This window comes from Pinus tabuliformis, chromosome 8 (genome assembly GCF_031772625.1).
Source record: "Pinus tabuliformis cultivar Carrire ecotype Pingquan chromosome 8, CPIR1, whole genome shotgun sequence".
NCBI lineage: Eukaryota > Viridiplantae > Streptophyta > Pinopsida > Pinales > Pinaceae > Pinus > Pinus tabuliformis.
The window spans coordinates 1,871,935,603-1,871,953,057 of record NC_142294.1 but is presented as its reverse complement, the minus strand read 5'-3'; the positions used below and the strand labels follow the sequence as shown (position 1 = coordinate 1,871,953,057).

Sequence of the window (17,455 nt, the reverse complement as noted above, 5' to 3'; positions counted from 1 at the left end):
ACAACATGTTGCAGACGAGATGGAGACTACTTCATGGACCTGGGCATGGCTTATATGGAAAAGGATTCTTGAGAAAGTTGATGTTGTGACAGGAGTCTGAGAAATGACTGATGATGGCATGAGGATGTGCATTCTCATGGTTTGAGCGTGACAGTTGGACTGATCACCCAACTAGCTCGAGACATGGGGGCTATAGTAGTGTGCAGAGATGTGTTGGCATTATGTTGGAGTATCATGACAACAATTCACACGATGATGATACATGATGAGGTCGACACGATATGTTGCAATAAGCATGTAGCTTGAGTGGAGGGACTAGCCTTCCATAGTAGGGGCAGCATGTGGAGATTGCGATGGATGTGGTTGATGATCATGGATTGAAATGACTTTGCGATGTATGGCATACCAGTGATTTATATGGCATTGGTATGGATATATTGGTGACATATGGTTGTTGGGATGAGACATTGTCGAGGACGAAAATGATTTCAAGTGGGGGAGAATGTAAGGGCCATGAGCTGCAGGCTATACAAACGAGTTCGCATGGAGGCAACGAGTTGAGGAGCAGCAGCACGGTGGGAGGAAACGCATGAAAAAGACTAAGTGTTGGTGGTTGTTTGGGTATATAGGCCGTGGGTGGTCCTAGCGGGCCGACGGGCAGGTGAGGCTAAACGTGGAGACATGACACTCGGGTCAGCCGGTGGGTGAGCCGACCCGTTCAAGAATTAAAATGGAGTTATATGGTGGGTCGGCCAAGCATGGAGCCACAATGTCTCATGGAGGGCGAGCCATATATATGGACAAACTTTGGTGAGGAGCTAAGGCACCAACAAACGCACAAGTTTAGGACGTTCAAGGTGGAATGAAGGCTAAAGTGCGAAGTGGTCTAAAATCCAGGCGAAGGTGCTGGCAGACGAGTGGAGGACCAAAGCACCTGAGCCGAAACGAAGGAGGTCGTTTGAGGGCGTTCGGGCAAGAAGTTGTTCGAGGGTGTTTGAGCAGGAAGTCATTTGAGGGCGTTCGTGCAGGAGGTCGTTTGAGGGCGTTCGGGTGGGAAGTCGTTCGAGGGCGTCTTGCAGGAGGTCGTTCAAGGTTGTTCGAGGGCATGACGGGGTGTCCGAGCAAACGATCATTCAGGAAGTCGTTTGAGGGCACGACAGAGTGTCCGCTTGAATGACACGAGTTGGTGAATGGCAGTTCGGGTGAAGTCTTGAATGGGTGCACGGTGAACGACTCGCCGATGGAGACTTGGCGAGTTAGGCGTTCAAGGGAGACCACCTGCCGGTGGACGAGTAGGACGAGTTAAATGAAACGCGTTCGGGAGAACGTGCTGAGGCAAACGAAGAGTTCGGAAAAGTCGTTCAGACGACTGTTTGGGTGTGCCAACGAGTTGGCTGAACGTGTTGTGCCTGTGATTGTAAAAATATTCTAAGTGTAAATTTGGGGTTTCCTCAAGATTGAACTTGTATATTGATATATTATTATTACAGGCAGACTCATTACAGGGAGTTGCCCCTCCCAATTATGCTGTTGTGCGTTTCATGTTAATTTTGATTCATGTTGTAATGAAATTAATATGATAAATGGTATAACAAAATATATGCTTAGCTGTTGAAAAATAAACAAAGTATCGAAAGTAGGCATAGTCTATGATCGCAAGTATTGGTGAAAAGAAAGTGGTCGGTGGTGCCGCACCTCTTATAGTGTGGTTGGAAGAGTACTGCTAGTGTAGGGTCGTGACAAGAGGTGTTGAGAAGAAGCTCAAGTATTTCTCTGGAGGAAGAAGCCTCGGCCCGCCTCCGTAAACCATTTGGAAAAGCCACAAGGGAGGAATCGATGACGAAGCTTATTTTGGCCTTGAGTTCGATTAACGGCGTTCACACTGCCCCTCCACACCCATGAGCTTGCCTCCATAAACAGTTTTGAAAAGCCACAAGGGAGGAATCGATGTGGTCCCTAATGAAGCCTATTTTGGCCCTGAGTTCCGTTAACGACATTCGCACTGCCCCCTCCACACCCATGAGCTTAGTGGTTAAATAAACGAAATTTGCATAGTCTTTGTTGATCAACTCCACCAATTCGTTCTTTAGCATTAAGGTTCAATGTACAACGTGCATTTTTGGTTGTTGATCGTATTTAACTGTGCTATGTTGTGGTATGAGAATTCTAGTCCTTACCATACAAATTGATTTAACATTTAGAGTGTTTTTATTGGAGTTGTTTTCAATGTAATTTTTTAGATTTTTTGGAGCTAGTGTCTTATGGAAAAATCTGAGGTGAAATCTTGATTTGTGTTATTTAAACTAGTTTTTTTTTACTGTATATATGGATTCATCACTATGAAAACCCCTAAGGTTCTTTGATTGTGGAGGGGTTACTCATCAAACTTGTGATTTCAATAAATTCCTACTAGATTTTAGAGAAATTAGACCAGAAAAACCCACAACATTAATATGAGAATTCAAGTCCTTACAAATTGATCTTGAGTAATTTAACATTTAGTGTGTTTTATTAGACTATCACCCTATCATGTGATGGTACATTATCATCATTAATTATAAATAAAACCAAAATTAAAATAGGTAAAAAATAAATTAAATTAGCTTATAATATAAATTTTGGAAATAATTGTTTAATTTTTTTGTCAACCACTGAGTAATTAATAGTCATCCAATACGTTATACTTGCCTTTGGCAGGATAATAAGAAGTTGGAGCAGTATCTAATCTTAGACATGAATGAATTCCCCATGGAATTTAAAGGTCAATTAAATAAAAAGAAAACTGATACCATTTTTCATTGTTGGCCATTTTTATTATAAATTTGTATTTTTTTAATATATCGATTTTTAAGAATGTTTTTATATTATTAAAATTTATTGTAAATATTGAATTTATAGAAAAATGTAATTTCCATTCAAACGGAAAAACAAACTTATTGCAGCGTCTTCTTTTGAGTATAAAATTTAATCTTTCCAAAAATTAGTTATGTGAATATTAAATAAGAATATTTTTTATTATATGTAATTTATGTTAAACTAGTATAGATCAATCTTAAATAGATCAATTTTAAAATTAGTTATGGGAATATTAAATAAGAATATTTTTTATTATATGTAATTTATGTTAAACTAGTATAGATCAATCTTAAATAGATCAATTTTAAATATGGATATGAATTTTAAATGTGGATATAATATGAGTTGAAAGATTTAATTTCTTGATTTGTAATTTTTTTAATGTAGATATTATTTAAATGTTTTGTATAGTTATTTTATTTTTAGCTTTTTAAATTTTTTATTTTAGTTTATATGAACAAAATTTCAATTTTGTTGATGAATAGCCAAAATTACATATCATACTAACCTATAGAATAAACCTTTCTAATCAATAATAATATTTTTCACTACATGTAATTTATGTTTTTAAATTCTGCAAGTATCTTTTTCTGTTTCCATATACCATGAGAGTTTTGAAAGGTGATTGCTTTTTTGATGTTTTGGAAAGTGATTGTATTTTAAATTCTAAAATTTGAATATTTTATAAAAAGAATTATAAATATTATTTTAATATGCCCTATTATAATATAATTGAGAAATTATATATATATAAACTAAAACATCCTTTAAAGATTTTTGAAAGCATAAAATTTTAACTTCGTCCCCAACCATCTCATCTTTCAACGTGAGAAACTTAAAAAGAAAAATCCAGTGTCACAGCATAAATTCGTTTCAAGCCATATCCTACAGAAAACGCTAATATTCCATAAATCTCGCTTGCAGAACCATTACGGAATTACAGCAATAATACTTAATCCCGTTTGAAGAACCATGATAGCATTACAACAATCATACTATTTTAAACAACTGAAACAAACAAAACACGCAATCTAATTGGAGGAAGCTCCTCTTCCTCACAGTTCCAGAGATTACTTCTTAAATATTTAAGCAGAAATTACATCTCAAAAACAAAGCAAGCAACCTAATTGGAAAAAGGTAACAGAGTTTTTATCCACAAATCCTGCAAATTCACCACTTTCCATCAAGGGGATGATCTCTTTTGTATTTTTCCCATTCCGCCGACCATGTCATGAATCTGCTTCCTTTGAAGAAAACATCTGCAGAAATTTTGAGAGCGTCCTTCATGGTTGTCACATACTTTTCAAACTCTTCAAGACTTTGTAGGCTTTGGTGTTGGCCTTGTTTCAGATTTTCCAGGTCTTTCCAAGCCTCTTCTACATGTGCCCAAAAGCACGAGTCCTCAGTAAGGGACGCAGGCTTGCCGCGGCTTCTTTGACCTCTTGAACTGCGAGTTTTTTCTTTCGCTTCCATCCATTCCTGAAGAACTTTATGGCGTTTGGGTCTTCCATCTGAAAGATAGTTGCCGTTGCCGTTAGTGCGATAATAATATGCAATATCCAGAGGCTCTACAAGTTTTCTGTATGTAGTGCCAGCATTTATCCACTTATTTTGGGATTGGAAATCACTTGGCAACTCGTGTTTCTCCCACATTTCAATAATTTCATCCCAAAACGTTGCAAGCTTTACCCTACGCAAATTAGCCTCCATATCCATCAAGTCATGGTTCTTGAAGGCATCATAATATCCGATGTCACCGTCCTTCTCACAACGCTCTTTATACCATTCAAACTCTGCCATGCTACTTTGTTTTTGGCTTAATTGAATAGCTAGCTCTTCAACATTTGTGTTATACCTTTTTTCAGTTTCTCCAGCTTCACGTAGGGCAAGCTTTGCATGATCATTCTGCTCAAAGTTATCATCACCATTTCAACAACACCAAGAATCAATTAGTATGCCTGAACGAAAAAAGTAAAATTCAAAAGTGCAGATAAAAACAGTGGTACAATAGAACCTTATATAAAATCTTAAAAGGCCCTAAACTAGGAAAAACAACATGCACAGTAAAGACTGGGAGATCCTTAAATTGAAATCTTGTGACACAGAAAAACCCCAACACCAATAGTATTACCTGAGCTCCAACGCCAATAGCTTCAAGCTGCAATAAAATACCCATCTCGTAAGGGGATTCTGAATTGGAATTCTCTATTGATCGTATCCCTCTTATGGAGTTTTGCAAAACCTCCTCCAAAACAGAATCATACCTTATGTGCTCTGAAAGACAGGCCTGTACAATCTCATCAAAAGAAGTTTGTTGGCTTGGCATAGTCAAACTAAGCATTTCCAAAACCGTCTGAGCGTTTTGAATACAAGCTGCACCATTGCTTGAGCAAAGCATGTAAGTGCCAAAAGGTCTGTATGGGCTGCTTGGAGAAACAAAGATCTGATTCAGAAGAGTCCTGGCAGCATCTTGAATTAAAGAATCAGGCACATTTATGCCCTGCCAATAAGAACAAATAGTAGTAAAGGGCTTAGCAATTGACTCAATCGGTGCAAGGAGCATCCTAGGAACAATATCATGCTTGGAAACCACGTGACAAAAGTTGCCTCCCCAATTCTCACGCCCAACTGCTTCAACAAGCCTTTCATTCCCGACCAGAGGGCAACCAAACGTGATACAAAAGGGAGAGATTTGCCTTAGCCTCTTTTCCAGAACCCATAATGTGGCCAATGTTGCAATTGCCCCTCCTATGGAATGACCCACAAATATGATGGGCTTGAGTTTCCTTTGTTTGGAGTCCGCGTAAATCTGCAACTGATTGATCATGTAATACGGAGTACAATGTTACTTTTCTTTTTGAATTTCAAAAATTTGCTCCTAATGAAGTAAACCCTCTTTTTAAGAAACTAAGGTCATTTTGTCCTCACAGCTGTACATAGATATATCAATTTACCTTTGCTTGAAAATCAGTTTTCTCCATTATATGGAGGAACAGCGTAAGAGCTCCTGGATGAATGAGGGCTGGATTGAGGCAACCAGAGAAGACATTTTGAACGGTCTGTATATTGTCCTCTCCACATTTACTCTGGTTGACAATGAAATCTTCTACTCTTTGAAACGAAGCGAAAGCAACACATACGAAATCTTCGTACTCATTCACAGTAAAGCCCTCTGAATTGCTTGCATGAAGAGACTCTTCCCAAACCTTGGGCAGTAGTCCATATGAGACAAGAAAAGTTGCAATCTCCTGACCAACAGTGAACCTGCATCAACATTTCTGTAAATCAGCACCATATAGGCTCTATATGCAGGAATGGACCCTTCTGAATTTAGATTTGTGTGCATTAAATGGATAGAAATTGCAAAGCTTTGCAAGGTGAGAAATGTTGACCATGGATAAGTGAGCATGGAATCCTTGTCAACTTATATTTTTGTACACTATATGTGCCAGTTGGACACAGTTGGGTAAATAAGGAGAAATGGAAGAGATGACCAGATCCAACAAAAACACAACATTGATGTGAAGAACCAAGATGCGAATGAAAAAAATTAACAAAATATAAACATAAATAAAATTTGATGGTAATGATAATGCACAAATAAAAACTGAAAATGATGTATTATTAAAATAAATAAAAATGTAATTAAAATAAGCGAAAAACTTAGGTGTTGAAGCTAATGAATATAAATGAAAAAACATTCCCAGCCTCCACTCTGACAAATTAATTTCAAGATTGACACAGGGAAGCCTATGACAAAAACAAGCAGATCGTGCAAAGAGAAGAGAAAACGATTGTGGAAGCTCATGCTTACTGTGGAGTTTGCCATTCTGATTCCATGGTCTGTCTGCTATTGCCGCTGGATTTGCTTCGCAATGGTAGTCAGATCTAACACCTGAAATTTCGTTATAAATGCACAATGGGGCTCTTGCTTTATATAGAAATTGGAAGGAGACCAGTAATATCCTGGAAATATAGAAAATGGTATGAACAGAGTAGTATCGTGGAAATACAGAGGAAAAAAGGACTCCAAGATTTTTAATGGGTGGGTCCCGAGTTAAAAATATAGAAAATTCAAGGAACTGAGTAATATCGTGGAAATACAGAGGAAAAAAGGACTCCAAGATTTTTAATGGGTGGTCCCGAGTTAAAAATATAGAAAATTCAAGGAACTGAGTAATATCGTGGAAATACAGAGGAAAAAAGGACTCCAATATTTTTAATGGGTGGGTCCCTAGTTACATCGAATTAGTCCACATATTTCCGAGTTACATTGAATTAGTCCACATATTTGCAGGAAGCGGCAATATCTTGGAATTGGAAGGTTCCGAGAAATTTAATGAGTTCGAAGTTGTTAGGCAAATAGGTTGTAATTTTTCAAAAAATTATACAAAAGACTAAAATTACATCAGAAAAACTCATCACAATTTTTTTTTAAATTACACTGAAGAAAACGGGTAAATTGAAAAATATTGAAAATTTTGGATACACCCTACACTGGTTAAAATAGTGAATAAGTGGAGGAGAAAGATTATTCAATAATAGCTATCCAAAAAGAGAGGGAATTATGACGAATTATGTTGTACTTTTTGTGAGGGCCATCTGTTTATTATTATTGACTTGACTTCAAGTGATTCCTTCATAATTTTGTTTATTTAATATAGAGAATTAATAATAAAATAACTATATATTTATTTTAAGATAGCCATATGTAGTTGTACATTTTGTGAGAGTAATTTGTTTATTGTTATTGACTTCATTCATAAGTTTGTTTATTTAATATAGAGAATGAATAATAAAATAATTATATATTTATTTTAAGATAGCGATATGTAGTATTTTTTTACAATGACAAAATTATTATTATTATTTGTGTCAAACATATATTAATATATAATGATTTTTTCCATATTAAAAGCAATGTTTTGTTTATTTCTATAATTGTTGTAAGATGTATATTTTGTTCAATTAAATTCATTTTAATTTCAAATTTCTTAAGCATTAAATCAAATCAAATTTCAAAATATATATATGTTATCTTTTTATAAATTATTTTCATTAAAACTATATGCAATAAAAAGGAGAGTTAAAATTCCTTAACTATGAACACTTAACTAATAAATAATAATTACCTAAAAAACCTTTAAAGGAATCACTTGTACAGACATTCTAATATTATAAGTTTAAAGTTTTTATATATATTTAAAACTAGTGCAGCTATATAAAGTAAAATGGTTGCAAAGATAGAAAGGAGTCAAAACATTTATCTCCATACATCTCACATTGTTAAGATTAAAAAAATCTTAAAAGTAAACTAAATTATAGTTTTATTTTATATTATTGTTATTATTGTGATTAATTATGAAAATAATTAATATATGAGTTAAACATATATAAATTTAAAAAAACATGTAAAAATTTGACTATTTCTAAAAATATTTGAAGTAAAGGTTAAATTAAAATTTTGAAAATCCTATATCAAAATATACACATTCTTAACATAATTAAAATGAATTTCAATTAATTGAGAAAAACATTCTATATATTAATTAATCAAATTAACAATTTTTTAATTTATATGATTATTTTAAAATAATAATAATTATGTAATTAAATAAAATATTGAACTTAACAAGTAATGAAATTAATAGAAACTCATGTCAAGTTGGTGTAGCTTAGGTGGTAGGGAGGAGGCAATATTATTCTCCCCATCGTATTTCTAGTCCCACTGCTACATGAGGCTTTTTAAACCATTAATAAGCACATAACATATAAAATTTTAATTTGGTAGTCGGGATTATTTCGAACAACCCCCCTTAAGTAGTTGGGATTATTTCCAACACTCCCCCTTAATCACAAATATTGATATTAATGATGCTTGAACAACCTCTTACATGAACACAATTTTCTTTTGCTGATGGTTTGGTGGAGATGTTAGCATATTGATTTTGAGATCTGCAATGTTCCAAAACAATTTCTCCATTATTAATCAACTCCTTAACGAAATGATACCTTGTTTCAATATGTTTACTTCTTTTGTGAAAAACTAAGTTTTTGGATATCACAATTGCAAAATTGTTGTCACAATAATTTTTTGTTGTTCCTTCTTGTTCATGCCATAAATATTTCAACATTCTTCTCATCCAAATTTCTTCACATGTTGCCCCTATTATTGTGACATATTCATCTTCAACTGTGGAAAGAGAAACAATTGGTTGTTTCTTGGAAGTCCATGACATAACTCCCGAACCCAAATGAAAAACATAGTCTGATCATGTGCTCTTTCTATCATATACAGTTCATGTCCAATCATTATCAGTATATCCAACTAGCCTAAAATTATTTGTTGTAGTATATAAAATGTCATATACTTTGGTTCCATTAACATACCTTAGAATTCTTTCAGTTGCTAGACAATGTGTCTCCTTTGGTGTCTCCATGAATCTTGAGACCAAACTCACTACATACATTAAATCAAGTTTAGTTGCAGTCAAATACATCAAACTTCCAACCATGCTTTTGTAGTGTTGGATTTACATGGTTGCTACAATCTTCTTTATTCAATTTCAAACCCATCGTTATTGGAGTTGGAACAATCTTGTTGTTTTGCATTGTAAACCTCTTCAAGATGTATGTTTCATACTTTGCTTGAGACATAAAAATGTCATCTTCCTTTTGCTTCACATCTATACCTAGAAAGTACCTTAACAACCCCAAATTTGTCATTTCAAACTCATCTTTCATGACTTCTTTGAAATTAGCAATGAGAAGATCATCACTCCCAGTGAAAGTCAAATCATTTACATATAAAACCACAATTAAAATCTCACCATCACTTTCTTTGATGTAGAAGGCAGGCTCACCATCACTTTGGTTAGATCCATTGTCCAACAAGTATGAATTTATCCTATTATACCATGTGCACATTGCTTGCTTCATCCCATAAAGAGATTTCTTTAGTCTATACACTTTGTCTTCTTTCCTTTGAAACTCATAAACAGGTGGATGCTTCACATAAGCTTCCTCTTTCAGTACTCCATTCAAAAAGGTTGATTTCATATCCATTTGATATACCTTCTATTTGTGTTGCACTGCTATTGCCTAAATTGTCCTCACAATTTCCATTCTTGCAACTAGTGCAAACGTTTTAGCATACTTCCAAGCTATTATTTGTATCCCTTAACAAATAGCCTTTCTTTATGTCTTCCTATCCTTCCTTTCGCATTGCTTTTGGTCTTATAGACACACTTTACACATATCACTTCTTTTCCTTGCGGAAGATTCACTAATTCCCATGTGTCATTATTTTCTATTGCATATATTTCTTCATCCATTGTTGCTACCCATTTTTCCTACTTGATTGTATCTTCAAAATTAATTATATCATCTACGTGAGAAAATAAAGAAAACAGAAAATTCAAACTTGCACAACGTTCACCTTCATTTTGCTCATAAATATCACTCAATTTTCTAAATTTTTGTCTTCCCAAGCTTGCCAAAGATGGATTTTATGTGTAACTTGAAGTTGAACTTGGAGAGTGTGGAATTGCTAATATTTGTTGCGCACTTGGAGGAGTATTTGCTTGAATGCAATATTTTCCCATTACTTGTTGAAGGCATTACTTGAGGACTACTTTGTTGAAATTAAATAGGTGTAGGAGTCACCATTGAAGAAGTACGTATTGCTGCTAATTCCTCTTTATCTTCTTGTGGTAAATGTGACGATAAATTAATTGTCTTCTCCAAACTCCATATCATGCTTCCTCTACTATGAATTGTATATATCTACTAATTATGACCTTTTTGGTTATTGGATTATATAGCTTGTATGCCTTGGAATTGTCACTATAACCAACCAATATGCATTCCCCCCCTTGTTGTCTAATTTATTTCTTAACTCATCTGGGACAAGTGCATATGCCACACATCCAAACACTCTCATATGAGTAACACTATGTTTTCTCTCACTCCATGCTTGTTCCATAATCACCTACTTTACATATTTTGTTGGACATTTACTTATAATGTAAGTTGTACATGTTATAGCTTCACCCAAATATTCATTTAGCAAATCATTTTCTTTTAACATACTCCTTTCCATGTCCATAATTGTTTTATTTTTCCTTTCAACAACACCATTTTATTGAGGTGTGTACCTTGTTGTAAATTGGTTGGCAATTCCATGCTCCTTAAAAAAACGTAGGAAGTCATTTGAGATGTATTCACCACCTCTATCAGTTCTCAAATCTTTGATGTAGTTCCCACTTTTTTTTCCAACAAGAGCCTTGAATTGATGAAAGTGATCAAACACATCTTTTCTATGTCTTAGAAAATAAAACCATGTCTTTCTTGTGTAGTCATCTATAAATGTAAATAAATAATAACTTCCACTAGTTGAGAGTGTATGCATTGGTCCAAAAAAATATGAATGGACAATTTCCAAGGGTGCCTTTGCCCTTATTGACTTTCCTACTGGAAATTATTATCTATGTTGTTTGCCTAAGATGGCTCCTTCAGATAAGCTATCTAGTTTTTCTATGTTGGAAATATAGTAGCCATGGTTGGTACTTTCATCATGCAAAGAAATGAAAAAATTTAATTTCAATTTTTCCTCCAAATATTTCAAGTAGACCTTCTATTACTTTAAGTTGGTTGGGCCCCTAAGAGGCACCCATTCGACCCCCCTTCAAAGTATATATAAAGGATATTGTTGGGTAATGTAATTGCCTATTAAATTACTTGCATTTATATGTCAATCTGGTTACATGAGCTTGCGAAGTACACTACACCATATGTGCTAGGAGATTAACTTTCAATATTTATGCATAACTGAAATGAATTGGAAACTTCAAAAGGAAATTAGATTCTTTAATATAAACTATGAAAGTACTAAGTTGTTTGAAAGGAAATTAATGTTAAACAAAAAAACATAAAGATTACTGATCTAAGAAAACATGAGATTTTACCCTATGAAAGCATGGAGATTTTGTTCTAAAACATATAAACTTTAATCTATAGAATCATGAACATTTTAATCTAAAAAAATGTAAGCATTTAATCTATAGAAAGAATGAGTTTTTAATCCATGATAAGCATAAACAATTAATCTATGTAAAATAGCCCCAACGATTAGCTTAGTTGGTCAAAATCAGTTCCTCGCCATTGGGAGGTCACAGGGTCCATTCTCCCCGAAGCCCTTGGGGTCAGGTCTTGCGATAGGTCGAGGGGCGTCAACCCAGATTTTTCTATGGATGTAGCGCCACCCGTTGACCAGGGTGCCCATGAACCACTCTAAAAAGAAAAAGAAAAAAATCTATGTAAAACAAACCATGCATGAGAATATGAAAGAAATGGAAAACATCTATACTATTCTCACAAATATCCAAAGGGGCCTCTTGAGGACTGTGAGGTGTTGAAAACTCGGATCAAGAGAAGAGATTTAAATCACCAATTTCATTCAGAGCTGCACTATATTAAAAAAATCACATTCAATGGAAAAGAATAGAGTTCTTCTCTTTCAATTAACAACAACAATTACAAATTAGGATCATCCTTGACATCTTCTCTCTCCTCTCATCAAAGGGATTTAAATTTATAGATCTTTGAAACAACAACAGGCTTAGAGTTTTATTACTAGAATTCTGGTCATGGGATCTTTATAGATCAGTTTGAAAATCAAATCAAATCAAATTTTATGGATTTTTGGATCAAAGATCAACCCATATCCAAACAAACTTATCTTTATGCCATGAATCTTCTAAAGAACAACTCGTTCTGGCCTCTTTGTTGACTATGCATTGAATGATGAATTGGAAAACTGTTTATCCATGTAATCTCCAAAATAAGGCTCCAAAGCACCTTGAACATATCTCAAATGGTAACGAATTTGAGACAACTACTCATGAAGAACTTCGTTGGGCCCATGCTAAAAAATCCCCATGTTGTTGTTGTTTTTTTCTTTTTTTCTTTTTTTTTTTTCTTTCTGAAATTCATTTTCATTTGCTCGAAAAACACATTTGAAGTTGAATGTTCAAAACTGCTGCATTTTTCGCTTTGATCTTTTGCTATAGGTACACATGTGCGAGCTGGGTGGGGTTTGACCAACATAAATCCATATTTGAACTTTTAGAAACAATGTCCATGTACCGAATTTTGCTTCTAGAGTGGTGCTACTACCTCAACCATGGAGATAACTATGGAAACTTGACTAAACTACAGAAACTTGTATTTGCCAAACTGTCATTCGTAAACCATGTATAATTATCCTTAATCTACTGAAAATAAAGGAAAATGGTGTTAATTAACCACTTAGACATATAGATACACATCAAGAAGAATTATGGGAAAAATGGTAGCAAGTGAGGAAATGGTGCAATGGATGGTTGGAAGTGATGACTTAATGAATGACAAAGACAAGTGAGAATGATGACAAATCAGTGAGCCAACATCTCCCCCACACTGAGATATTTGCATGTCCTCATGCAAATAACAAAACTTGATCAACATATTTGCTCCAGAATATATCTTTGGGAATGACTTAACTTTCTTACACCATTTCTTAGCAAACTTGAATAGTTGTCTAGTATGCTTTGTCACTTAAATTTGTTGTGTATTCTGCCACTGACCAAGGCATTCACTGAGCTATTAGAGTGACAATATTCCTTCTTTGTTGCGCTGAATGGTGGATATCATTTCTCAACCTTTTTTCTATATTCTCCATTTTCTAGTTTTACTAGGACACTACTCAATGTTCATCAACCTATAATTTCACTTCAAAATTTGGAGGCTACTAAAAAATGTCGAATTGTGCAACTTAACACATTTTGACTTGTTCAATGAAGAAACATACAAAAGCAATAGAATTATGAACATGTAACTTAAAATTCTGGTTCTTGTAACATTGCTGCTCATGTAACACTTGTATGCACAAATGAAAATATTATTGATATGAATGGATGGATGGAGTGCCTTTATGAATTCAAAAAAAAGGATCAAAACCAAGTCAACAAGGTGAAAAAACAAATGAATTATTCACCCTTGTAGCCTGCTCATCATTTGAAAAATGAGATATCATGAGATATATTAGGTTTTAATGGGTTATGATAGATTCAAAAAGGCCATACAACATAAGTGAGATATATTTTCAATGTCCATATATTTTATGTTATGTAGTTTACTTCAAAGAAACAAATAAAATGTTACCCTTTTTCTCTTTTGACAAGATCTTTACAAAACTGGTATTTGATGTAAGTTGCCTTCATGTTGTTGATCATCATGTCATTGAAGCTTTTTTATACTTGATATATGATGTTGGAGTTAATGTTAAAGTGTATAAATGTGTCTCTTGCCAAAAACCTCAAACCATTCCAATACTTCATTCTCAAAGGTAAATGCAATATGTAGTACAACTAAATTATAATACCCATGAAATGATCTAGTAGCCCTCATTTGAAAATTAGAAGATAATTAATGAAGCACAACATTCAACTACCCATTCAACTTTTAATTATGTCATACCTCTAGTCTTCGAAGTAATCAAAGCTTGGTCCTCAAGACTTGTTGCTTGATTGTCTTCAATTGCTAGAACAAGTATCTTGATGTCAACATCTCTTCTAATTTTTGACGCAACAACCTGCCTTAATGCCTAATGAACAAAAAATTGTATTCACTTGAATAATTTCCAAGCCTCTTCTAGGCATCTTACAAAACCGTAAGCATAGGTTTTATTATGGTTTCATATTCTTGATTTTACTAGCCTTATTGATTCCATAATCATCTTTTAGTGAGAAAAACTTGCCAAGATGCTTGAAATTGTCTTCATTTCCCAACTTTTAAATTTGTCTATTGCAGCTTTGTATGGTGAGTTTATATTGCTGCCATAAATATTTATTTTTAAATAGAGGAAAATTTAATCTAAATGAGTAAAAGTGAAAGGGGTGGTTGATGGTATGAGTGGTATGCATAATGAAAGATATGGTGGCTAATAATGGTTGATGGAAAAGTGGAGGAATCTAGTTTATTCTAGAAAGGAAAAATCCTATCTTCCTCAGAGGTAGATACTATATTTCCCTTTTAGTTTCTATTTTGCGAGCAGCAAGGGTTTCAGCAAGTTGAAAAGGTTGATACTAATGGAGGGTCATAGAGGAGGGAGCTCCACTCCCTCTTATAAGGACATTGTAGCCAGCAGAGGTAAGTCAGCTCTGGAAAAAAATGTTAGAGGATCGGCGGAGGAAGGGAATAGGAAAAATGAAAAAGAAACATATGGGATCAATACCAAGGAAAACATTAGCACAAAAGACAAGGAGGAAGAAGAAAAAAGTTATGCAGACAAAAAACAAAAAGGACCTTGCAAACCCAAAGCAAAGATCACTCCTAAAGTAGTTTTAAATGATCCTGCTCTGCAGGCACACAGGGAACACATGGGGACTTATGTTATCATCTGTAAATTCATGGGACTATGGCCCACTGAAAAATCTTTACAGATGTGGATCAAATATCACTAGAAACCCAAAGGAAGCATTGACCTACATCTCGGATCAAAGGGATTCTTTACTGTGGTGTTCACAAACATCGAAGATAAAGACAGAATATTCGAAGGAGGACCCTACTTTTATGCAATGGTCGGCCTCTATATGCGGCCTTGGAAGATGAACTTTGTCCCAGAGCGGGAAACTTTCACTTCGGTACCAGTCTGGGTAAGGCTCTATTCCCTACCTCTTGATTATTGGTAAACTGAATCGCTAGCTGCCATAGGCAATAAACTAGGTCGTTTTGTCAAAGATTTTGAAGCCACAAGAAGGGGGAAATATACTTCCTTTGCAAGAATATGTGTGGAAATGGATCTATTAGGAGCTCTCCCAGATGATGTTATCTTGGAAGTTTTTGATGAGGAATGGGTGTAAACAGTAGACTACGAGCATATCTTGTTCAGATGTCGTAGATGCCACGAACATGGACACTTATTTAGAGACTACCCTCTTAGTAAAGCAGACAACAAGAGAAAGGCTAATATGATGAAGGACACAGAAATCTTTAAAAAAGCGATAAATAGAGGAAAAGGCAGTAAAAAATGGCCAAAGCAACAACATAATGAGGGGCAAAAGAGCAGTGAGAACAAGTTTCAAGTATTGGAAGAGAATGAAGAAATCACAAAAGAAGACCAATCTATGGAAGAAGGTCCTAATGAAAAGGAGAGAGAAGAAGACAGCAACCAAACACAAGATATTGGCAATCAGAAAGAGACTATGATGAGTGAAGCAGAACTGGAGATGGATCAGGAAATGACCCAAAGTGAAATAGATCTAGAGGACCATGAGCTACAGGAGATCCTTGAAAAGGAACACCTAGATCTGGAAGGGTTCTTGATGCAAGGAACCATGGGAGGGATAGATTCATTGCCTCAAGAAGAATGCAACAGAATACAACAATTGTTTTTATGGAAAACTCAGGAGAGGGGGTTGGATAAAGGAAAAACCATTGACAAGCAGGATCACAAAGGTGTGAAAACAATGAAATCAACTCCAAGTTTAGCTACTAGAAATCCAAGAAAGAAGAGGGGTAGAAAAAAGCAGAATGAGCTCTTGATGGAGTGTGGAATGCTAATGATAGATTCGAGTAAGATGAAAGATCTAACCAGCTACTCCTTTACAAATCTTTAATAATGAAGTTCACATCTTGGAATATCAGAGGTCTAGGTAGTAAAAGAAAACAAAGGTTACTTAGTAATAGGATGAAACAAGCAGCACCAGATGTGATCTTCATCCAGGAAACTAAATGTTCCATTCAAAAAATAAAAGAGATTCACAGCAAATGGCTCAATAGATTTGAGTTTCTAGAAGTCAAAGTAGAGAATACAGTAGGAGGCATTCTCACACTTTGGAACCCCCAAAAAATTAACCTTATAGATGCAGAGGCATCTAGGGATTATCTTTCAGTGGTCATACAACCAGTGGGAGATAAGGAAGTATACCTGGTCACGAATGTGTATGGTCCCCAAAGGATGGATGGTAAACTCAAGCTTCTAGATTCCCTGCAAGATCTCAGGGAAAGACATGCAAGAATCCCTTGGATCTTGGGGGGTGATTTCAATATGATCAAATCACTGTTGGAGAAAAAAGGGGGTACCAGAATTCTAAATAAAGACTCTTGTGCATTCCAAACCTTCATAGACAATATGAAGCTAGTGGATATTTTTATGAGTAATGGTACCTTTACGTGGAACAATAAAAGAGGAGGAGAGTCTCAGGTGGCCTCTAAATTAGATAGATTCATAATCTCAGAGGAACTTATACTCAAGGACAAGGATATAGTTGCAAGAGTGCTCCCCTTTGGAGGCTCAGATCACTAGTCGGTGCAATTGGAAATTTAGGGCAATTGTACCCCCAGGAATAGACCTTTCAGATTTGAAAACATCTAGCTCTCCCACCCAGATTTCATCAACAACATAGCCATATCATGGGTAGAAAAGTTGAATATTCAGGGCACAAGAATGTTCCTACTTCATAAATGACTAAAACATATCAAACTCAGGCTCAAGGAGTGGAACAAGAAGGAGTATGGTAATATTTTTGAAGCAAAAAAATCTGTTGAGGGAAAAATG

The 17,455-nt window shown here is 35.0% G+C and overlaps 1 protein-coding gene across 4 annotated transcripts in view; it reads right to left on the bottom strand.

Moving 5' to 3' along the window:
- Positions 1-3,739: 3,739 nt before the first annotated feature.
- The window catches only part of LOC149243822 (lipase-like PAD4), a 33,901-nt gene continuing 20,185 nt past the window's right edge, over positions 3,740-17,455 (bottom strand). The window contains exons 1-4 of one of the 4 annotated variants that reach the window (XM_089374632.1): positions 6,671-6,826; positions 5,811-6,120; positions 4,988-5,671; positions 3,740-4,761 (exon numbers count right to left, since the gene is read on the bottom strand). In XM_089374632.1, coding sequence (XP_089230758.1) covers positions 4,027-4,761; positions 4,988-5,671; positions 5,811-6,120; positions 6,671-6,696 — 1,755 coding nt within the window. In that variant the 5' untranslated portion in view covers positions 6,697-6,826 and the 3' untranslated portion in view covers positions 3,740-4,026. Of the gene's footprint in view, positions 4,762-4,987; positions 5,672-5,810; positions 6,121-6,248; positions 6,399-6,670; positions 6,827-17,455 lie in introns of those variants that run through there. The other 3 variants (XM_089374635.1, XM_089374636.1, XM_089374634.1) reach the window with 3 other exon arrangements.